At 42.1% G+C, this 22,878-nt stretch overlaps 2 protein-coding genes across 2 annotated transcripts in view; both read left to right on the top strand.

The window, feature by feature from the left end:
• The window catches only part of LOC130120505 (integral membrane protein 2B-like), a 34,517-nt gene extending 20,522 nt beyond the window's left edge, over nucleotides 1-13,995 (top strand). Inside the window, exons 2-7 of the mRNA XM_056289067.1 lie at nucleotides 9,264-9,395; nucleotides 10,403-10,471; nucleotides 10,928-11,077; nucleotides 11,591-11,701; nucleotides 12,296-12,446; nucleotides 13,058-13,995. Coding sequence (XP_056145042.1) covers nucleotides 9,264-9,395; nucleotides 10,403-10,471; nucleotides 10,928-11,077; nucleotides 11,591-11,701; nucleotides 12,296-12,446; nucleotides 13,058-13,146 — 702 coding nt within the window. The 3' untranslated portion in view covers nucleotides 13,147-13,995. The remainder of the gene's footprint in view (nucleotides 1-9,263; nucleotides 9,396-10,402; nucleotides 10,472-10,927; nucleotides 11,078-11,590; nucleotides 11,702-12,295; nucleotides 12,447-13,057) is intronic.
• Nucleotides 13,996-20,994: 6,999 nt separating this feature from the next.
• Nucleotides 20,995-22,878, top strand: part of LOC130120346 (serine/threonine-protein kinase Nek5) — a 42,846-nt gene continuing 40,962 nt past the window's right edge. Inside the window, exon 1 of the mRNA XM_056288895.1 lies at nucleotides 20,995-21,117. Within this exon, the coding sequence (XP_056144870.1) occupies nucleotides 20,995-21,117 (123 nt within the window). The remainder of the gene's footprint in view (nucleotides 21,118-22,878) is intronic.

The following is a 22,878-nucleotide window of genomic DNA, read 5'->3' as shown; positions in this document are numbered from 1 at the left end:
CAAAAACCATCTCTAGCAGGAACAACCCTGCCCCGGCGAGCCCGGGAACGTTAACCACGCCCCCAGCTCACAGTCCTGCTGGGTGAGAGGCATAGCCCCTAGTGTCCGCCACAATACTACATTACTGTCATAAGTCTGCCGTGTGCACTTTCCAGTTATCTACTTAAACAGTTTAGAACAGTATCAGTGTTTCATACACGACAGTTTGGCGACGAGGATGGGATGTTTAAGTTGGAAGTCACAGAGTTAGCATGTCAAGCAGCTCCAGCGAGGCAGAAGTAAACGACGAACAACCAGAGAGAGACGTTTGGTGAGTGAAAGGACCGTCGAACAGAAGATGGCATTCGGTAAGCCAGAAGATTTCCACTTCGAGGAAAGTGAGGAAAGTTTTGATAGTTACCGCCAGCGGTTAGAGCAGTACTTCGCAGCAAATGGATTGGACACTCGAGATGAGAAAACCAAAGCGGTATTTCTTACGGTGGTAGGAAAACGGGCACATAGCTTGCTGATGGATTTGTATGCACCAGATAAGCCATCGGGTAAAACATATGACGTACTGGTGGGAATGCTAGAAAAGCACTACATCCCGAAAACCAACTTTATTGCCGAGAGATGCAAGTTTCACGGAAGAAACCAAAAGGAAAACGAAACAATAAGTGAGTACATTGCAAGTTTGAGAAAGTTAGCAGTCACATGCAAATTTTGCACATTTTTAGATGAAGCACTGCGTGATAGGTTTGTCTGTGGAGTTAAGAGCAGTGAGCTAAGAGATCGGTTACTCAATGCGGCTCACACAAACGACTTAACGTTACAGCTCGCAGTTGAAATGGCGCTTTCTTTTGAGGTAACAAAAGGCAACAGTGCACAACAGTTTGCACAGAAAGGCTAGAAAGCTAATGTGGTAGAAAAGAAGGCTAACCTAAAGCATAGAAAGGCTACGGTAAAGTCTACAGCTAATGGAAAGCCCTGCTATCACTGCAATGGAAAAGGCCACAGACCAGATGAATGCAGGTTCAAGGACGCAGAGTGTCACCAGTGCAAGAAAAAGGGACACATCGCAAAAGCATGCCGTTCACCTAAAGAAGGAAGCTATGGCAAGGCATCGAAAGGGACCAGGCATTTCGAATGTTGCCACGCTCTCAAGCACGGGGACCAGAGCAACGCTCACAGTCTTTGGGCAGTTGGAGATCCTATCCAGCCTCAGCTCTGCAGTGCCAGAGACGACTGCTGTGTGCCGACAAGGTGCATGGTGGATGCTGTACAGAACATTGACACTGGTCAGACATTGGACAGTGGAGGGGCCGAACTTTTTGCAATGGACACGGGTAAAGGTGACATTGTGAAACCCTTCTATGTGTATGTCAGTGTAAATGGTACAAGGGTGAAAATGGAGGTAGACACTGGCGCAGCCGTGTCAGTGATATCTGAAACTCTACTTAAACGCAGGTTTAAAGATATGAAACTTAGTCCTGCAAATTGTGTGCTGAAAACCTACAGTGAGGAATCATTGCCATTGATAGGAAAATTCACAGCAAAAGTGAAATGCAAGGAACGCTCAGAAAAGCTAGAACTACTAGTCGTGAAAGGAAGAGGTCCTGCATTAATGGGCAGAGACTGGATAAGTCAATTAAAGCTAGACTGGTCAAGAGTCAACAGAGTGGCTCCTGATACAGTGGATGATGTGTGTGCCAGACATGCATCAGTGTTCAAACCTGAGCTAGGCAAGTTAAAAGGTATTGAAGCCAGACTACATGTAGTTCCAGATGCAGTGCCCAAGTTCTGTAAGCCTAGAAACGTGCCTTATGCATTAAGAGAAGCCGTAGAGAGAGAACTGGCAAAATTGGAAGCTGAAGGTGTCATCTCACCCATTAATTATAGTGAGTGGGCAGCTCCAATAGTTTGTGTGCCTAAAAATGATGACAGTGTGAGAATATGTGGAGACTACAAGGTCACCATCAATCCATGGTTGAATGTGGAACAGTATCCACTACCCAAAACCCAAGATTTATTTGCTAAACTAGCAGGAGGTCAGCAGTTTACCAAGTTAGACTTGTCGCAGGCTTATCAGCAAGTTTTGTTAGAGGACAATTCAAGACATTACCTAACTATCAACACACACAGAGGGTTGTATCACTACAATAGGTTACCCTACGGTGTTGCTAGCGCCCCTGCTATTTTTCAAAAGATTATGGATCAGGTTCTTCAGGGCATGGAAGGGGTCATCTGTTATTTAGATGACATCTTAATTACTGGAAAAGATACAAAAAGGCACCTGACTAACTTGGAATAGGTGCTTAGTAGACTTGAAACTTACAATCTCAGGGTTAAAAGAGAGAAGTGTGCATTCATGCAGAACAGCGTTTCATACTTAGGGCATGTCATTGATGCCATGGGCATACATCCAATGAAGGAAAAGACATGCTATTCAGAGGGCTCCAGTTCCGAAACATATAACTGAACTCAGGTCATTCTTAGCTCTGTTAAACTACTATGGGAAGTTTATCCCTAATCTATCTACTCTGATTCATCCAATGACAGCATTGCTGCATAAAGATGCAACCTGGGAATGGTCAGAAAAATGTCAAAGTGCATTTGATAGTGCAAAGAAGTCTCTTCAGTCAGATAAATTGTTAGTACATTTTGATGCAGAGTTACATATCATACTAGCATGTGATGCTTCTCCTTATGGAATTGGTGCTGTAATCAGCCACAAAATGAAAGATGGAAGTGAGAGACCTATCGCATTTGCATCCAGAATGTTAACTAAAACAGAACAGAATTACTCTCAACTGGAAAAAGGCACTGGGTCTTGTTTTTGGAGTTATGAAATTCCATGAGTATCTTTATGGAAGGAAATTCTTGTTATTGACAGACCACAAGCCACTGTTGAAAATTCTGGGGCCTAAAACAGGTGTGCCAACACTGGCCGCCACTAGATTACCAAGGTGGGCTCTAATTTTAGCAGCGTATACATACGAAATCCAGTACAAGAAGTCAGAGCAGCATAGCAATGCTGATGCTTTATCAAGATTACCTGTGAAGCCTGATGTAGATGTGGTGTCAAACCCAATTTACAGAGTGTCTTAACTGGAAGACTTACCTCTTACTGCTAGAGAAATAGCCAAAGAAACAGATAGATCCTGTGTTAAGAGTGGTTAAACAGTTGGTGTTAACTGGATGGCCTAAACATGTACAGGATGAGTCACTGAATCCTTATTTTCAGAGAAAATTAGAGCTTAGCATTGAGGATGATTGTTTATTATGGGGTTACCGTGTGGTAGTGCCTGATAAACTAAGAGACAGGCTATTGTCGGAATTACATGAGCACCACTGGGGAATAGTTAAAATGAAGTCTCTCGCCAGAAGTTTATTCTTGTGGCCTACATTAGATGACAGTATTGAACGTGAAGTGAATCAGTGTACTATTTGTCAGCCGCAGCGTAGTATGCCTGCTACCGCACCGATACATACATGGAAATGGTCTTCGAGTCCATGGGAAAGAGTACATCTTGATTTTGCTGAGGACCACAAGCGGATGTTTTTAGTAGTGATGGATGCCTATGCTAGATGGCCAGAGATAGTTCCCATGACCACTACTACTTCATCTAAGACAATTGAAGCAATGAGAAATTTATTTGCAGCTTATGGGTTGCCTAAAGAGGTTGTAACTGATAACGGACCTCAGTTCGTATCGCAAGAGTTTGAGTCATTTTTGACTAAAAATGGAGTAAAACACATCAAGTCACCTGCATACCATCTTGCAAGTAATGGTTTAGCTGAAAGATTGGTCAAAAATCTTAAGAAATCCCTTGCAAAGAATAGAGCCATTGGTGGTATGACGCTTGAGCACTGTGTAGCAAATTTTCTGATTGGGTACAGAAACACACCCCATACTAAGACAGGAAAGACCCCAGCTGAGCTATTTCTGAGAAGACAGGTGCGAACCAGGTTGTGTCTTATCAAACCAAAGTTCTCTCAGAGAATGCAGACCGAGTCTGAACCAAATCTTCCCCGTGTTAGGTCTTTTAAGGTTGGTCAACACGTGTTGGTAAAAAATTACAGGGGGGGGGGGGATGGTTGAATGGAGTTATAAGTGAAGTGTTGGGTCCTGTCACATACAGTGTTGAAGTAAATGGAAATTGTGTGAAAAGACATGTGAACCAGATGTTGGGTGTCAAGGGAAATCCAGATCAGACTCAAATGGACTCTTGTGATGGAGCTTCTTGGGAGATTGATGATTTCAATGCAGACACTGATGTGTCAGAACATCCTGAACCACAGGTTGTGGAAGAACGACCTGTAGAACCACCACCGCCAGTTGTGGAAAGGAACACTCGTCCTGTGAGAGACAGACATCCTCCTGATAGACTGAACTTGTGACTGACATGCAGATTGGTTATTAAAAAAAGAAAAAGAAAAGAAATCTGTAATGTAATGTATGGTTACTGTTGAAGAAATACTGTACATGGTTATGAGCTTAAGAGCAAAAAGGATATGTTAGAATCCTAGGGAAAAAAAAAGAAGTTTGAATTTACAGGGGAGGAGCTGTGGTGTTCCCAACACAGAATATTAACCAGTGTGGGTTGGTTGGTTTTGAATGTGCGCAGACCAATGTGATTGGTGCTGAATGAGGTGGAGGTCAGCTATTGGTTGTTCCTGAAGAGTATATAAGGCAGAATCGCCACCAGGGCGTCCTCTTGGTACTCCGCTCTACTCGGGATAGTTAGGTTGTTACAGCGTAATAATAAATATACTACGTTACTGTCATAAGTCTGCCGTGTGCACTTTCCAGTTATCTACTTAAACAGTTTAGAACAGTATCAGTGTTTCATACACAACAGAGGATGGCGATCATGTGGCTCTATATCACTCACAACTTGGGCAGGGTCAGGACATATTCACTGGAAATGTCAAATGTGTGGCGTTTGCTGCCACACAGTTTGTACTTCCTTCTCATTCAGCGCCTTTGACTGTTTTCCTGTACAAAGGGTACTTTTTTTCTTGCTGAGTCACACTGCGCACTTGGCAAGTCGTCAATCCCAAAGAAGGGCCTCTGCGTTTTCCTCTACCTAAAATTCCTTTGATTAGCTCTTAATCTGAGATTTGAATGTTAACTTGTGTTAATTTATGAACGTGGTGAATGTCAATGAAGCTGATTGTCGTTCACTATGCATATAGGCCTGTACTTTATTCATTGTGTCTGTGTTTTGCACTATGGGCCTTGATAAACAGCTGCCTGTGGAACACTTAGGATGCTGTAAACAACCACATTGTTATCAGCAAGCTCTTCCTTAGCGTCATGAAAAAGTTCATTGTGTAGAAGAATGTGAATAAAAGTTTATGACACCAGTGCTAATTTTCAAGGTCCGATTTAACATTCCATCTACCATTTAGGGGGAGGTTTTTATCCATAGTGCATTACAGTATTATAAGTCCATCCATTTTTATCATGGGTGGGTCCAGTATACCAACAAGGTGCAAAGGTTTTTACTTCCATGTGACCTGACCAGTGCGCCAAGACACTTTCTGATTAGAGTAGAGATACCCTCACATTAAATTGACGCTACCATAGTGGTTTGTTTGTAGATGTAAAGCACCTCATGATACTGGCTTCTAACTCACTCACTCATACCCCCTTTCTACTGAGAAGGATGGTGCTGGGCCGTGGTACGAACTGGTCCCCGTTCTCCCTGGTGTGAGAGATTGACAATTGCATAATCAGATTATTTTGCCTGCTAACTGGATTTTGTTTGTGTCGTACAAATGCAAAACCTTACTTTGAGTATTGATAAAACAATCCATTAATGAAATGGTTCATTTCAGAGAAATCCAATTTTTATAAACAAGGTGAAATATTGCCATAATCTCTCAGTAACCGCAGCATTGCTGAGCATGAACTGGTCACAAGTTCACGAGCTGCCCGTCTACCTAGGTAGCCAGTTTTCTTTATTTTCGATCATTTTTGTTTTAGTGTAACCTCAAATCTCCTTACGGCTCACCTTTAAGGCCAGTGTATAGCTATTTATGATCGTTGTCACCAGTGATAATTAGCCCTACCTTTGGGGGGGGGGGTTCCCGCTTTTCCTCCCTAATTATTTGGGGGGTGTTCCCGATTTTCCCCCTTTTTCTCCACAGTTGTGTCTGGCCAATTACCCCGCTCTTTTTGAGTCGTCCCGGTCGCTGCTCCACCCCGTCTCTGCCGATCCGGCGGGCGACCAGAGGACAAATACCCACATCCGACTTCCCACCCACAGACACGGCTAATTGTGTCTGTAGGGACACCTGACCAAGCCAGAGATAACACGGAGATTCGACCCGACGATCCCGTGTTGGTAGGCAACGGAAGAGACTGCTATGCTACCTCGACGCCTTCCTCCCTAATTGTACTTGGCCAATTACCTCACTCTTGTGAGCCGGCCCAGTCGCTATTCCCCCCCCTCTGCCGATCTCAGGAGGGCTGCAGACTACCACGTCTCCTCCGATACATGTGGAGTCACCAGCCGCTTCTTTTCACCTAACAGTGAGCAGTTTCGCCAGGGGGAAGTAGCACGTGGAAGGATGATGCTATTCCCCCCAGTTCCCCCTCCCCCCAAACAAGCGCCCTGACCAACCAGAGGAGGCGCTAGTGTAGTAACTAGGACATATACCCACATCCGGCTTCCCACCCGCAGACACGGCCAATTGTGTCTGTAGGGAAACCCGAACAAGCCGCAGGTAACACGGGGATTCGAACCAGGATCCTCATGTTGGTAGGCAACACAAGAGATCGTCATGCCACCTGGATGCCCAGCCCTACATTTGAAGGTACATAGTTTGGTAATTGCCCGGTCCACATCGCCAGTGTGTCACCGACATGCCACTGCCGCACGATTTTGATTTCGGATGCTGTTGATAATCAAAAGTAGGAACACATTAGCCACAATAGACTGTGTCATGGACATTTAGTCATTTACTGTCAAGACATGGAGGTGGCAGTCATCATCTTTGTGGATGGGTTGTGACCCTTCCACAAATATTTGAGTGAGTGCATCCAGAAATATGCTGTCGTAAGACATTTCCTCATAGGTAATCCTCATTGGAAAATAGGCACAAAAAAAAAGTTCCTGCAGCCCCATGACTATTCTCTCTTACTGTAGCCTCTCCCTCATATCGTATGACTTTGTGTTGCCCATGCAGGTTCATTCGAGATAGTTTTACAAAAACACCATCAACGGAAAAAATCCAATCAGGAAAATGCACAAATAATATGTAACGTTGGCTGGTCAGTTGGAAATGTGCTCTCAGTGGTAGGTCTACTGCCAATTCCAAACTTAAGATAGTGATCCCATATTGTTCTGTTCACAATAAAGTCACACAGCAGTTACCCTTTGCATCTATGATACTGTGTGTCCTCAATTTTATCTTTTTTTATTTTGTCTTCTGTGTCAACACCTGGTCAGAATTCTGGACAAGACAGGAACGTCCTTACTGTGTTCTGCCCAGTCTCATCAATAACGTAAAATATCCTGGCTTTCCAAGGAAGGGTAGATGATCAGGCATTTTCTTAAGAAGAAATGAGCACTGAAGCGGTACGAGAGCTGAAAAAGTCCAGTTAACGATTCACTCTATGTTAAATACAGACCATGCTGTTAACCTTTATGTCGAGCTCAAAAGGGTATTGCCCAAGTCTGAAAAATCCCAAAAGTAAAAAAAGAAAAAGAAGAGAAGAAGGTACCTGCCCATACTTGTTCAGTTAAAACAGCAGAAGTTTATTTCAGTCTCTCAAACCACAGTCCATGATGCATGTGAAAACCCAGTTTCCTGAGAAGCCCTGTTGTTTTCAGCTCACTGCCTGTCCGCCTTTCTTTCAGTCAGCTGAGCTTAAAGTCGTAGGTCCTCTACTGGCCAGTGGAGTCAAGTTGAGTCAAATGTATTGTAGCCCAAAATCACAAACAGACAAACACTTAAATAGACACACACACACACATATATATACAAAAATGTGCATCAAGTAATTAGCCGACCTTGACCAGAATGGTTGCTTCTTATAGCATATTGAAGTGTGATAGTAGAAAGGTGTAAGTGCAGGGACACTTGGAAAGTCAGTGGTTGTGTATCCTTCTCTCTTTCTGTCCACTTCTTGATCATTCCCATTCACTTTTTGGGGTTTTTGACTTTCAGTTATGAACTTACTCATCTGCCCTTACCTCTGTCTGTTTTTGTATTCTATCCATTTTTCTGTCTTGCCTTTCTCTGTCTGTGTTTTGCTTCTGTGATTTACATCGTGATGAGTCACCCTGTTGTGCTGCGTCTCTCTATGGAAGGGGATGTACAAAGCCTTTGTTTCTCTCTCTCTCTCTCTCTCTCTGTGTCTCTCTCTCTCTGTCTCACACACTCACTCACTCATACACACACACACACACACACTCACTCATACACACACACACACACACACACACACACACACACACACACACACACACAGACTCAACCTCATCTCTGCTTGTTCTGGCTCAGGACAACAGCTTCGTCACCTAACAGGCCTGACTGGTGAGGTCTGAGCATGGCTCTGGTTCTCCCTCCCATGTCGTCTGTCTAGAAGCCACAGTAGATATATCAGGGGAAGGGGCCTGTTGATGGGGGCCAATTTGTCGGGTGATGGCAGAGGAGATAACAGCTTTTATGTTTGCAAGCAGGTTCTTCTATTTAAATAGGCCTGTAGACCTGAAACACATCACCTGCTAATACTTGCTTTATGTTTCCATGTGATTAAACTTACTATTTGGAGTCACTTCTGAAAATTAAATTTACAATCTTGAAGACTTAAACTTAAGTACATGTTTGTTAAGTCACCGTCTTTCGCCGGACAAGGTGACACTTGGATGATTTGGCCTATCAGCCACTAATGATATCCGGGAGATTGCCGCTTTGATTTTTTTTTTTTTTTTTTTTTTTAGTTTGGATAAATTATGGTGATAAAAGCACTATTTTCTTTCCCTACGTTCACACGTTTTTTCTGAGGAAGATGAGCTAAATTGAATCGGTTGATTTTCTTGCAGCTGTTTATAAAGTAATGTCAATATGTGCACCCTTCTGTACCCATGTGAATGGACTAAAAGACTTACCTGTTAAACTGACACCATTCATGTGAATACATGACTTCACTATTAAGGATATGTAAAATAAACATGTATTACTCCTATTGCCTCACCAGCCTCAAACCGTTTCAACTCTCTCCTTTCCTTTCCCCTGCTTTGGTGTTCTCCCTCCCACTCTTCCTTCAGGACCCGGAGGTGGGTCTGCCATTGCGTCAGCCGTCCAGGGCCTGGTGCTGGTGTATGTGCCTGGGCCTGGCCATCATGCTGTCTGGAGTGGTGGTCGGAGGGGCATACCTGTACCGCTACTACATCCTGGAGGTGAGCAGCCAGTCACAACCAAGGTGGCAAACTCCTACAGACCACATACACCAAAGATCTATAATAAATAAATAATTTCAAAGCAACTAAAGTCCATTTTGAAAAGCAAGTTTATGAATGTGAGTGAAAAGCATGCAAATACAATATAATAGCACATTTATAAAGGTCATATAATTTTAAATGGAACTGAAGTAGTTTGCGGCACAGAGGTGCAGTGGTTAGCACAGTTGCCTCACAGCAAGAAGGTCCTGGGTTCGAGCCCCGGGGTAGTCCAACATTGGGGGGCGTCCCGGGTCATCCTCTGTATGGAGTTTGCATGTTCTCCCCGTGTCTGCTGGGTTTCCTCTGGGTGCTCCGGTTTCCTCCCACAGTCCAAAGACAAGCAGGTTAGGTGAATCAGCCATACTAAATTGTCCCTAGGTGTGTGTGTGTGTGTGTGTGTGTGTGTGTGTGTTTGTGTGTGTGTGTGTGTGTGTGTGTGTGTGTGCGTGCGTGCGCGCGCCCGCCCACCCGCCCTGTGATGGACTGGCGGCCTACTGGGTGTCTCCCTGCCTGCCACACAATGACTGCTGGGATAAGCTCGAGCGGTTTGGGTAATGAATGAAATAGTTTATTGACAAAAAAACAAGCTTAAAAAAGTGTAGCTGGGTATCTGTGAGCGGTTTGAAAAGATAGCCATGACCAAAATGTCTTTATGCATGCTCAGTAATCCAGGTAAGGAAATCACAGAAGGTTGAATCGGTTCACCTGGATACGTCAATTTACATAGGAAACCCATCATTGGTTGCAGTCGTTATGCCACTGTATTGTTTATAAGAGTGGGGATACCTGCAGTCAGTTGAAACTGAAGAGGTCAAATGAGTGATGAAACGTTTCTCTCTCAATAAACTTTGTGTCCAGATGAACTGATTCAACTTTCCGTGATAGTCAAGACCGGTGTTAACCATTCAACCCTTTTCTTTCATCAGTTCATCCCCCCCTTCTCTTCACATTCTGTCTCCCCCTAGGATGCCCAGGTGTATGTGTGTGGGTTGAAATACCGCGAGGAGGACTTCATGGGCCCAGAGGAAGAGGAGGTACTATTATCTGCTTTTTATCCATAGTACCTTATCGATAAACTGTGTGCAGTGGTTCTGTTGACGAAATGGCGATCACTGATAAGCGAGCTGCTGTTTATCAAAAGGGTTCAAGGTCAAGTGTTAATGGTCACCAAGTTTGCACATATAAGGAACTTTACTCGATCTGTTGCTCACATAAGAAAACAGAAAACACAGTGTTCTAAAAGTCGGAATATTTAAGATTAAAAAAGGGAAGTCAGTATTTTTTGCATCTAGTTTTAAGAGACGTTTTTTTAAGAGAACTTTTGAGTTAATCTCCCCACGATTTGAAAGTCCAAATACGTGTATTTGTATGCTCACAAAATGCTTAACTGATTGAGTGGGGGACTTTTACAATTACGTACTGATTGAGGAATAAACCGACTGATTGAGTGAGTAATTGGATGACAGACTAAAAGACTGACTGATATGTAGGTGGAGGTGGGCCTCCCGTCCCAGTTCCAAATGCAGCAGCTGGAGGAGAGTATCCGTGTCCTGGAGAGAGAGCAGGTGGAGCTAATCAACGTCCCTGTACCTGAGTTCTACGACAGTGACCCGGCAGACATAGTCCACGACTTCCACAGGGTGAGACAGCCCGGGCAAAACGCTCCAAACAGCAGATGGACAAACAGTACAGGCTGATGCTGGGGATACTATAGTAGCACTATCAGACCCATTATGACCAGAATCTGGTTCATTCCAGCCCCGTCCAAACTGGATTGGAACAGTCCTAGTTTGATGCAGTTAAATTACAGGAGGGTACTGATAATCTGAAAGAGTTTTAAGGGTTAAAGATTTGAATCTCTTGCATCCAGATCCAGCTGGTGCTGTTAGAATTATTTCATACATGTTTGGTTTTCATAATTTGAACCTGGATGGGTCGTAACATACTTTCATAAGGTGAGATGATCAGTCACACAGACCCAAATGGCATCTGAAAACAGCCAATATAACTGCAAAAGAAAAATGTCTCTGCTTCTATGTTTGTGATGTCCAGTCATTTTACAGCCCGTTCAGTCCTGTAATGGGTCCCCTGCATAAAAGTATTTTGGACCAAAGGCAAACTGTCCTGTTGACATCCCCTCTCTTCTGTTCCAGAGGCTGACAGCCTACCTGGACCTGAGTCTTAACAAGTGCTATGTGATCCCTCTCAACACTTCCATTGTCATGCCTCCCAAAGACTTCCTGGAGCTGCTGGTTAACATCAAGGTAATGTTCCATCCTGTGTTATCATGATCTATATTAATACACTTTTTCCTGTTGTTTTGTAAATGAATGCCTTGTATATTGTGTTTTATATTGACATTGGGCAGTGACAAGTGGCACTTGTTTGTTTTATTTCCTGATATTTATTTTTCTTCTTATTTTTATTTATGCAATCTGAGTCACACTGGGGAGTGGTAAATGTCAGCGCACTACTCCACCCTGCCCCAACATAGACCTCTCATAATAGCTATCTGAAATAGAGCAGATTTTAAATGGGTACAGGCAGAGGCTTTAACTCTGTCCACTGTTTTAGCTCCATGTGTCTCACTGCCAAACATGAAAAGCAAAGGATTAAAACTACTTTTACACACATACTTGCTCATTACCTTGAGAGTAAGTGTGAATACTGGGCCCGCGGAGCATCTCCCTAGGCACTCTGCCTCCAGCTGATGCACAGACCAGTCTAAACCACCATAAATGATACAAGTGGCCTTGAAAAACCATCACAGCACAACTAAAGACGAGAAGGACTACTACAGAAGATGTATGTGTTTAGAATTGCACCTTCAGATTATATTATCTACCCATATCCTCCAGGCTGGCACCTACTTGCCTCAGTCCTACCTGGTCCATGAAGAGATGGTGGTGACTGAACGCCTGGAGCATGTGGATCAGCTTGGTTACTTCATCCACAGTCTCTGTCGTGGCAAGGAGACCTACAAGCTGCAGCGCAGGGACAGGATTCTTGGTAAGACAACGGAAGTCTGCCTGCACATTGACTCATAGAAGCACCCTTTATGTATTTATCATGTTCTAGGACTTTATACTCTGGTAGCCATTGTAAAAGTCCCCCTTTTCATGCATTTATGCTAAGTCTATCCATTATTAGTATTGTAAGCAGTGGTCCATTGGCTGCCTCTTAATCTTGCACTTAGATGCATTAGTATTGTCGATCTTTTTTTCTTTCTTTTCTCAAAACATCATCTCTATTATTTATCCAACCTACTCAACTGAAACTCTTTCACTTTCCTTGTCGGTCCAATGCAGTCCCAGCTTTTCCTTTACCCCCCCCCCCCGGACCCATTTCCTGTTTTGAAATGTGCACCTTCAGTTGATGTAACAGTATTTCTCCCCCAATCACAATCCAACCATCACGTCATACCAGTTCACATTCTTCTGATTTGTAATCTCTACAGTGGATGTGTCTATCCAAAAACCATGAGCGCAGGGTAGTGTGGGTGGCCCCAGGTGGAACAGGGGCCCTAACCTCAACAGTTGAGCGACACAAAGACCACACTCCTTCCACAACATCACAACATGAGAGCGTGGTTGTGACCGCTTGTCCTGGTTATGTTACAGGTATACAGAAGCGCGAGGCCCTCAACTGCCATAAGATCCGCCACTTCAGCAGCAAGCATGTAGTGGAGACCACTATCTGTGAGCCCTAGAGGAGACCGCTTGGCACTGATTTCATCTGTCTTCACAACGGCTCTGTCGCTGGTGTGCAGTGAGTTTTTTTTTTTATGTATCCTGTTCTCGCTCGCCCTCCTTTTTGAATTTTCTTTTAATTATCTTCTATTTCAGGTAGTCTGAGTGTGTGGATGATATGAAATGTGAAACTGTTCAGTTAATATTCACTGAGTATTTCAAAGTCTGAAAAAAGGTGAAGACTCATGTATTTCAGTTATTTTCAGTAAGGGGGAAATCACATCTTGAGAAATGAACACAAGTAGCTAACTTTTTAAAAATCTGATTTTGTTGATTATTTAAAAGTTATTTAAATAACATTTCTAATCAAAATAATTATGCAATGATCATTTTGTTTTAATAGATGTGAGTATATTACAGGGTCTGCCCTTTTGTTTCCAATTTCAGAAAGATAGTTTTTACACCCACAGAACCTAGTTTTGAAATGGATCTGTCTGTTTTTCTCTGCATTTCATTTGTCTGCTATAGCTTCTCAACATGTTCTTTCTTAACTGGAAAATGATCTTAAAAGAGGAGTGGGGATGTGTTTCTCTTGTCCACGCTATTGATATTTAGTTTGAAAACAACCTGGATAAACTGGGTTGACTTTTTAAGACTTTTTAAAAAAAAACTCTTCTGTTAATGAAAGAGTTGACAAGAAAACATACACTTATGTTATTGTCTGTAATCTTTTTTCACAGTAATTCCTGTGAAAGTTTTTTTCTGAATGTATAAGTTTTTTTGAAAACTGCTTATTGTACTAATTTGTAAATATAATCTCTGTAAAGCCATGATTAGACCAATTCCACAATAAATCTTAAGTAAATTTATGTTATTTTGATTACTATTCCCACATTTGTTACCAGCAGATATAATAGTTCCTTGTTGTACTTACCTAGCAGGTGTTGGCATCTGTTGCTGAGAGATTATGACCACTGGGTTGCTAGTCTTAAACACTGTGTGACTGAAAATTTGGTAACTGAGAATCTTTAAACTCTCTCAGCCCTGCTGACCCTTGAGTAAGGCCCTTGAGCAAGGCACTGAACTCCCAGTTGATGCACTGGTGCTAACTGCGGAAGATTGTACTTGTTGGTAATACTTGCGTGCATATACTTTATTGTGAGCATGAAGCATAGCGAAGGACATAAAAGGAAATACGTGCCTTGTTAGCTCTGCCTGGAATTGTGTGAAGACTTTTTCAAAGAGAGAAAATTATAGTGATGGTTTGCACTGCTGCCTCACAACAAGAGACTCCTGGTATGGGTTCGATACCAGACTGACTGCCAAGTTTGCATGTTGTTTGTTTGTGTAGAATAACTCCAGTTTCCCTCCCAAAGTGTGTGTGTCTCTGTGTTTGTATGTGTGTGTGTGTGTGTGTGTGTGTGTGTGTGTGTGTGTGTGTGTGTGTGTGTGTGTGTGTGTGTGTGTGTGTGTGTCCCTATAATGAACCGGCAATCCGTCCATTGTGTCTTCGTGGTCTCTGCTCAGTGCCTGATGGGATTGGTTCCAACTCCCCCTCAGCAACCCTAAATTAAATTAAGCAGGTACAGGCAATGAATGAATGAAAAAATTATAATACCAACCTATTGCGCTACTGCCCTGACACGTTTTTTTAAAACCCATCAAAGCTTTTTGTTTATTGACATGTTTCATATTGCACATATTTTCCATGTCTGTGGTGAGCGATGCTTATATTAGCTTTGCCAGCATTGCTATGTCTCACACGGTTGCATCTGCTTTGATGGTGTTATGCGTCCTGTCATAGCTTGATATATCAGGCTATCAGGATATCACACAAGATATCAGGATATCATGCAGGACCAAGTCATGATGTCATTTGATCAGAGTGGAAATCCATTCCTTATTATCCCACCGATCCACAGTCGATTGTGACAGCTTAGGTTGCACAGCCTGGGCCAAAAATAACCCTTAGTTTGAAAATGAAATGGTTTGGAAATCTGCTCAACACAACTAGCAGTTAATTTGCTATATTTATTTGAACTTTTTCTGTATTGTTTCTGTTTTTATATTTCTTCTTGAGTTCAACTGAAATGAAAAACAGTATTTTTGGAACCATCATAACTCATTTGACATAAATAAAGAGTGATATATTGTAAGAACTTTTATTCTAGATTCCATATTAGGTAACTTAAATTTCGATTCAAAGTTTCATGTTCAATTTCATATTGAGTGCCTCCATGGTCAAATACTGCAGAATGATGTCTCAGTCTGTGAAGACCTTGAGTGTGAGGAAGGATGTGGTTTTGGTTAGTATTTTCAGTTATAAGATTAATATCAAGTACAGCACTGGATAAGATCAGTTCAGTTTTTCCTTTTCATTTTGAAAAGATGATAATAAGTTAACTTAATATGCATTGCTTACTTTTTCAGAAGAGAACAGGGGACGCACAAGAAGCTGCACTGGATTTGGGTTCAAGGCCTGTGTGAACTTAAACTATAACACATCAACCCCTGCTGGCTATTTGAAGCTGATTTAGGTTTCAGAGGTGGTTTGAAGGCCTGCTAGCCAACCATTTCCAAACTCATTTGCTACATTTGACATACAGGAAGTCCCCGGATTATGAACTAATTCCATTTTTGAGTCTGTTCGTAAGTTGAATTTGTATGTAAGTCAGAACAGTTGCGTACAATTCACATCTAGCATCAATTAGTCAAATATTTGTCATAGTATATATTGTATGTTAAAATGGATAAGGTGTGACGTGTATTTTTCCAACTAGAGGTTTTCAGTTAAAATACCTTTATAGGGCATCCGGGTAGCATAGCAGTCTATTCCATTGCCTACCAACAAGGGGATTGCCGGTTCGAATCCCCGTGTTACCTTCGCCTTGGTCGGGCGTCCCTACAGACACAATTGGCCATGTCTGTGGGTGGGAAGCCAGATGTGGGTGTGTCCTGGTCGCCGCACTAGCGCCTCCTCTGGTCGGTCGGGGCACCTGTTCGGGGGGACTGGGGGGAATAGCGTGATCCTCCCATGCGCTACGTCCCCCTGGTGTAACTACTCACTGTCAGGTGAAAAGAACTGGCTGGTGACTCCACATGTGTTGGAGGAGGCATGTGGTAGTCTGCAGCCCTTCCCGGCTCAGCAGAGGGGGTGGAGCAGAGACCGGGACGGCTCGGAAGAGTGGGGTAATTGGCTGGATACAATTGGGGAGAAAAGGGGGTGGGAAATCCAAAATAATGATGTTTATGAGGCTTCAGAGCTTCAAGCCGGCCTTTTATAAAAGTAGTTTCACAAAGAGCTTGTGCAACAGTGGTGATTATGTGAAACAATAACATGTCAAAAGGAGAAGTACTAGGAGGTAATGCCATAAATCCATCCCTTACCATGTGTGTTCGTTCACATCGCTAACAACTTGTACTATTCTAAACACATTTTTCTCCTGCATACAGAAACACACACAGCCCTTCTTCCCCAGGTGGCACAGGGATGTGTTGAGTGCGGCAGACAGCAGAGGGACATCGTCGGCCCTCTTCAGTCTGACACGGGCACCATTAACTCATCCATACAACGGTCACCCAGAGCCACGCGTCAACAGAAGGGCCACTTTCTGTCACAACACAGACATTCGCTGGCTTGTAAAATTAGCTATTCGAGTTTTACAGCCTGATGTCATTTTTCACACCTAATCAGAGATATGGCAGACATGCTATTATAGGAACAGGTTGTGGTACTGAGGAATCTTCACCAGAATTAGACTTGGGTCTTTTGGCACTTCAAAATTTAGGATGATGCTTTCTCTATGGTGATTGAATTACCCATTACATGAAATAGAAATAGCTGGATGTTTAAAGTTAGCCTTATGAAATGTGTGTGTGTGTGCGTTGAGAGATAATGAAAATATTTCTTTCAATATCTGCTTACAATTGGTATTTATTTATTCTCTCTTCCTTCCTTTTCAGTCTCTGTCATGCTTTCTCTCTCTGATGCTTTGAGAAGCGTGTTGACAGACCACACTGAGAGGCTGTTAACACTGAGCATCATCAGGGAGTTAAACAGGAGCATTGTGATTCTGGATGCACCACACTTAGAGTGACTGACCCCGCGTCATGTCCTTATGACAGATGTTTGTCCTTCAGCTTCCAACCCAACCTAATATCTACTATCTTCAAAAATAATAGGTTCGATTTTTGTGTTGTTGTTTGTGTCAGTGTCATGGGCTCTGGTCGCCCAGCTAACATGATCTTATGCAGCAGACATCCATTCATCCTGTTGCAGTTTTTGTCCAACACAAACCATGATCACACTCAGGTATTCTAAAGCCAAAGTGGCTCACATTGCTGTTTTACTAAGGTTTGCCGATTGAGTTTTCTGCATTGAGTAAGAATTTCCTAAAGCATTTCTCAAGTCTGGATGTCATTTTACTCACTGATCCACTTGACAGCTCGTCATGTCATCATGTCAGTGCATAAGTTCAATTTCAGTTTTAAAATGAATTCTCCATCTATGACTACAATATTACAGGCTTGGAAAGAGGACAGTTATTCAACAGGGGTTGACTCACTATCTGACAGATAACCACAAAACTCACTTGTCAGCAAACTGACTTCCCAAGAGCCCAAGTCTAGAATAAAGTTCCTACCGGGCACATTGAGTACAGGCTGAAATAGTGAATAAAGTTGAGAGCACCAAAAAGTCTGTGTCGACTATCACGTCTTTCCAATGGGGTCCATAATTTACATCCTAGATAACCTACAGTCTCGAAGTGCATGTGTCATTTCCATCTCTTATGTGTCTAATACAGCAGATGTTATCAACATTAATTCCAACTTCAAGATGCTCTTGTCTATGAGATCAAATCCACCGGTGTTATGATTGGTTGGAAAGAAAACCTGATTACTCTTACTACACCATGTCACACACATGGTTGCCTATGTCTCTTCTACAGTTAGCTGGTTCATTCTTTCCAGGGCCACTTGATAATTAACACTGAAGAAGTTGCAGTTCAGTAGATCACCAACATTACAATCAACTATTACTAAAAAGGTCAAGGGTCAGAGCCACACTGCCCTGACAATACTGCCATTACTGTAGAATCGCCGTGGTGTACTTCATCGTGAAGATGAGTTTTCAACCAACAAAAAGAGAAGGGGGGGGCAAACACTGTTCTTTCTAAAGGGAGTGGGAAGGTACCACTCTCCAATTCCTTACTTACCTGTAAAGTTGGTATTGAGATATTTCCAAATTTTAAAGTAATTAAACAACTTTTCACAGACATCGTTTGAAACTCTTCATTTGTTTTGTACTCTAAAATATTGTATTCATGTCATGTCTTCGTGTGGAGCATCCCAACAACACAAATTCCTAGCATGTGTAAACTTACATGGCTGTCAATGAAAAAAAACATGAACCTGAACTCTCCAACTTTGAGGAGCCAAGAGGAGAGAGAACATTTGACATCTGGGTGGAGCAAGGGCATGGCCGACATTGAGACTGAAGAGAGACTTTATTTGTATTACAGCTACACACTGGAACACACACACACACACACACACACACACACACATGCAGGGAGTGGTGGCTGAAGAAACATTTCTTCTGCATTTTTCCCATCCTACTGTCCTTCCTCCAGGGGCAGTCAGGAGTAGTGGGCAACCCTTTCCTTCAGCAACTGTGGACCAGTTCCAGGTGACAACATGTATGTCTGCATGTTTTTAATTGGGGTTGTTTTTTTATATTGGCTGACATAAAAAGCACGGAGAGAACATGTAAAATCCATACAGATACCTGAGCATTGGGAGAACATGCAGAGTACACACAGACAGCCACTCCACACTGACAGGCCTGAAGAAAACATGCAAATCCCCAGTGCTAACCCCAACCCAGGTGAGAATCAAACCCATGACCTTCTTGCTGTGACGCAGCAGTGCAAGCACTGCACCAATGAGCCTTTGGGAAGGGAGTGAAGTGCAGAACACAGAGCATCAGAACAGAATTTGCATAAATGACAAGTCAGGGCCCGTTAGTAAAATGTCATTTGCAATTGAGGTTTGGCTGACATTACAATAAATGTTAAGGTGTGGACTAGCGATCAGTCAGCAATCTCCTTCTTTCCCCTTTTAATTTTTAATTGAAAATCAAGTTATCAAAACTCTAAACCTTATACGTACGAAGACTCTCGAAGTCTCAATAACACACACACACACACACACACACACACACACACACACACACACACACACACACACACACACACACACACACACACACACAGAGTGTAGCTGCCTTACATATCAGTCTTAGGTGTGATGGCCACAATCTGGCTCCAGCAACATGATCCGTGGCTGTGAATAAAGCACCAAAATTCAGCTGCTATTATAAGTTTTAAAAAGTGCCTCATCTTTGCACTTGCAATAAACCTTTGGATCTGGTTACAAACTAGATAGGTGAAAGATAAATAGAGCTGCATAGCCCATACTCTCTTTACTGATAATAAGTCAATGTCATCACTGCACTGTGGCGATATATTTATGCTGTAGTGGTCTCAGTGGTAGCTGTTTGATATCCAACGCTGAATATTTCAGGATTATGATGAGGATGGTAGTCACGACCTTATTTGTCTAATATCTCATATTGTCACCTGAGACTGAAATAAATAAATACAAAATAGTGAGTAAACCTTCAAATCCCATCTCAAAATGCACCTTTTCAGACTGGCATATTCAGTCTGATCCACATGTCATTGAGTTTTGTGCATATGATGATTTTATACTCATCTGTTGTATTAACTTTTTATTGTCTACACTGCTTTGTTTTGATTTTATGCTGTGTGGTACAGTGCTGCTTGTTTTTAACTGTGTTCTGTAAGGTGTCCCTGGGCGCTCTGAAGGCGCCCGCAAATAAAATTTATTATTAGTATTATTGTGATATTATTATTATTAAACGTTTCATAACACAGATTGTTTAATTCAATGTGAAGGGCTTTGGGTGTCTAGAACGGGACTATATAAATGTAATGATGATGATTATTATTATTATTATATTTTTTAATTAATTTTAATCCGTTGAAAACACAAGTCCCAGAGTCCCTTGCGTTTATCACCCCTGTGCCTTATAAGGTCTCGGACCGGACCTTCTACACTTTTCCCAAGCATACTTTCAACAAATTTTTAACTTTACCACGGAGCATCGTATTTGAAAACAAAACTGGGAAAGGTAAGAATACTTAGTTGTTAGTCGTCGTAAAGAGGACGAATCGGTTTGTTTCACACCGACGAAGATCTCTGACATGCTAAATTCAAGCTATTAGTTAGCCGCCTGTGTTTGTCACCATGGCAACGGGGTTGCTCTGCTTCATTCATTGCTTGACGTTTAGTCGGGGGTGATGGCGATTTTCTAGACTTTATTTTAATGTCACATTGAATCACATTACCCACAAATTTCGGAATAAATACCTGGAAATGTTTACCAGTGAAAACTGAAATGCAAGCCAATTTTGAATGTGGCTGATATACTTTTTTATATCAGCCACATTCAAAATTTTGCCAGCCAGAGAATCAACGTTAGCTATTACCTGGTTGTCGGCGCCATACTAACGCCAGTTAGCATGATCATATTTGACAGATTAGCATTAGGTTAAATGGGCAACAAAGGTTTCCTGTTGTGAATTATAACATACTTAACGATATGCTACAGTATACTTTCTGTGCCTAGAGCTGAGTTCTACAGTGCACAAAGCAAGCTTTCACGTTCAACCTACACATTTGTAACACTTGTGAATATACTTTTCTAACATCCACACGTCAACCTTTGTGTTCCTTCAAAATCGTTATGCCATGAGGTTTTCATTTCCAGTTGTACAGGTGTTATGAACAGCTATGAGATTACGCGTCAGATCGGAGAGGGTGCATTTGGGAAAGTCTTCCTAGTCAGAGAAAGAGATGGAGGCTCTGACCAACAGTGTGTCATTAAGGAGATCAACCTCCGGGAGGTAAACCTACACAGCTGAGCTGTTCAGAATGTATGAATGATTACCTCCAAAATGACAATTTTACATTCTTGAATCATTTTACTACCTGCAATCCCTCAGGCAGTTTCCCAAAAATACAAAGGAGTTGTCCTTAAAACTACCTGTGTTTTGTAAGCAGAAGGTTAAGATGACTCTTAACTTTTCGCAAGATCCATAACATGCTTTATTTTTACATCAGCAATCATTTTGACAAGAGAAGGTGTCTTTTCAGTCAGCAGATTTCTAATTTTGGAGCATAACTTTTTCTTAAATCAGAATCAGAATCAAGTTTATTGGCCATGTAGGTTTGCACATATATATGGAATTTGACTCTGGTGTCATGGCTCTCTCAGTGTATTTAACATAGAATAACAACGCTACAACACAACAATCTTCAGATATACGTATATATATATATATATATATATATATATATATATATATATATATATATATATATATATATATATATATGGATTGACTATATACAGGCAAAATAAGAGGCAATAAAGTGCAATGGTGCAGAGAATATATCAGAGATGCTGAAATAAATGTTAGCAGGTTACTTACATACATGCCTGAGGTAGATGGACATGACAGAGTGTACCAGTATACATACAATGCACAGTACAATATATACAAAATGATTGGATTTATCTGACAATGTTAAGCTTTGCATGACAGCCCGTGAAAAGAAACTGTGAAAATGCAAATTTTTGAAAACCCACAGTAGACAGACTGGGACATTAATACTGAACGCCAGCCAAATGCTCCAAATGTTGTCATCCAACCTCAACCCCCTGACCCCAATATACATAGCTGGACTAGTAAACTTACCAGTCACTTTGGCAGGTATACAGCACAGATTATGATGTCCTACATCATTTAAGTGTAGTTGGCTCATGAAATGGTTAAAGGTGTCTTACAGTCATGGTGTATATTGGTGACTCATATGCTAGCACATCAGACCCAGGTGCATATCTTGCCTCATAAACACCTATCACAGACCTAAATCTGATTTACTATCCGTGACATACTTTGGCTTTGTGTAGCCTCAATTGGTTGAGTTAGGCACTAAAACTGCCAGCATCAGGAGGTTCATTCTCTGTGTAGCTTGGCAGAGCATGGCTCCAACAGTAATGTGGTTGCTGCCAGGGGAATTTGTTTCCCACAAGGGCCACCCATCCTCAAGATGTGTTTATTCATAGCGCTGTCAAATAGTTTATAAAAAAGTCTCCACCAAAAGGCATGTGTTAAAGATACTGGCCTGTGTTATAGGCTGTGTGTCCCTGGCCCTACATGTCTTTCAGCTCTCCTGTTGTCTGCAGATATTTCCTGCACTTTTAAAACAATACTCACCTTCCTAATAAATACCTTATTATGCTCGGACCACCAGCCACCTACCGCTAAACCACTGCCACCAAACTGCCACTTTCTGCATCCACAGATACACCTTTATTAAACAAATCTAGAAGTAATGATCCATGGAGAATGAACTTAATTAATTATTAGCCAAGCATTGGTTTGATTTGATTTGAGTCCCATGAATGATTGATTTCAGTGTGACTGTTTTAGTTTAAGTTATTAACACATCATTTAAAACAGAATAAACCCTGTCAGGGAAACACCTAGAACAACCAAGGGGGCTTTCAGGAAATATTCCAGTGCTCGGGGATAGTCAGACCATCATATCAGAAGTCACACACAACCAGACTTCACTGAGGACTTTTTTCGCTGACCCCC

The sequence above is a fragment of the Lampris incognitus genome, chromosome 11, assembly GCF_029633865.1.
Source record: "Lampris incognitus isolate fLamInc1 chromosome 11, fLamInc1.hap2, whole genome shotgun sequence".
Taxonomy (NCBI): Eukaryota; Metazoa; Chordata; class Actinopteri; order Lampriformes; family Lampridae; genus Lampris; species Lampris incognitus.
This window is presented reverse-complemented; position numbering and strand designations above follow the sequence as displayed.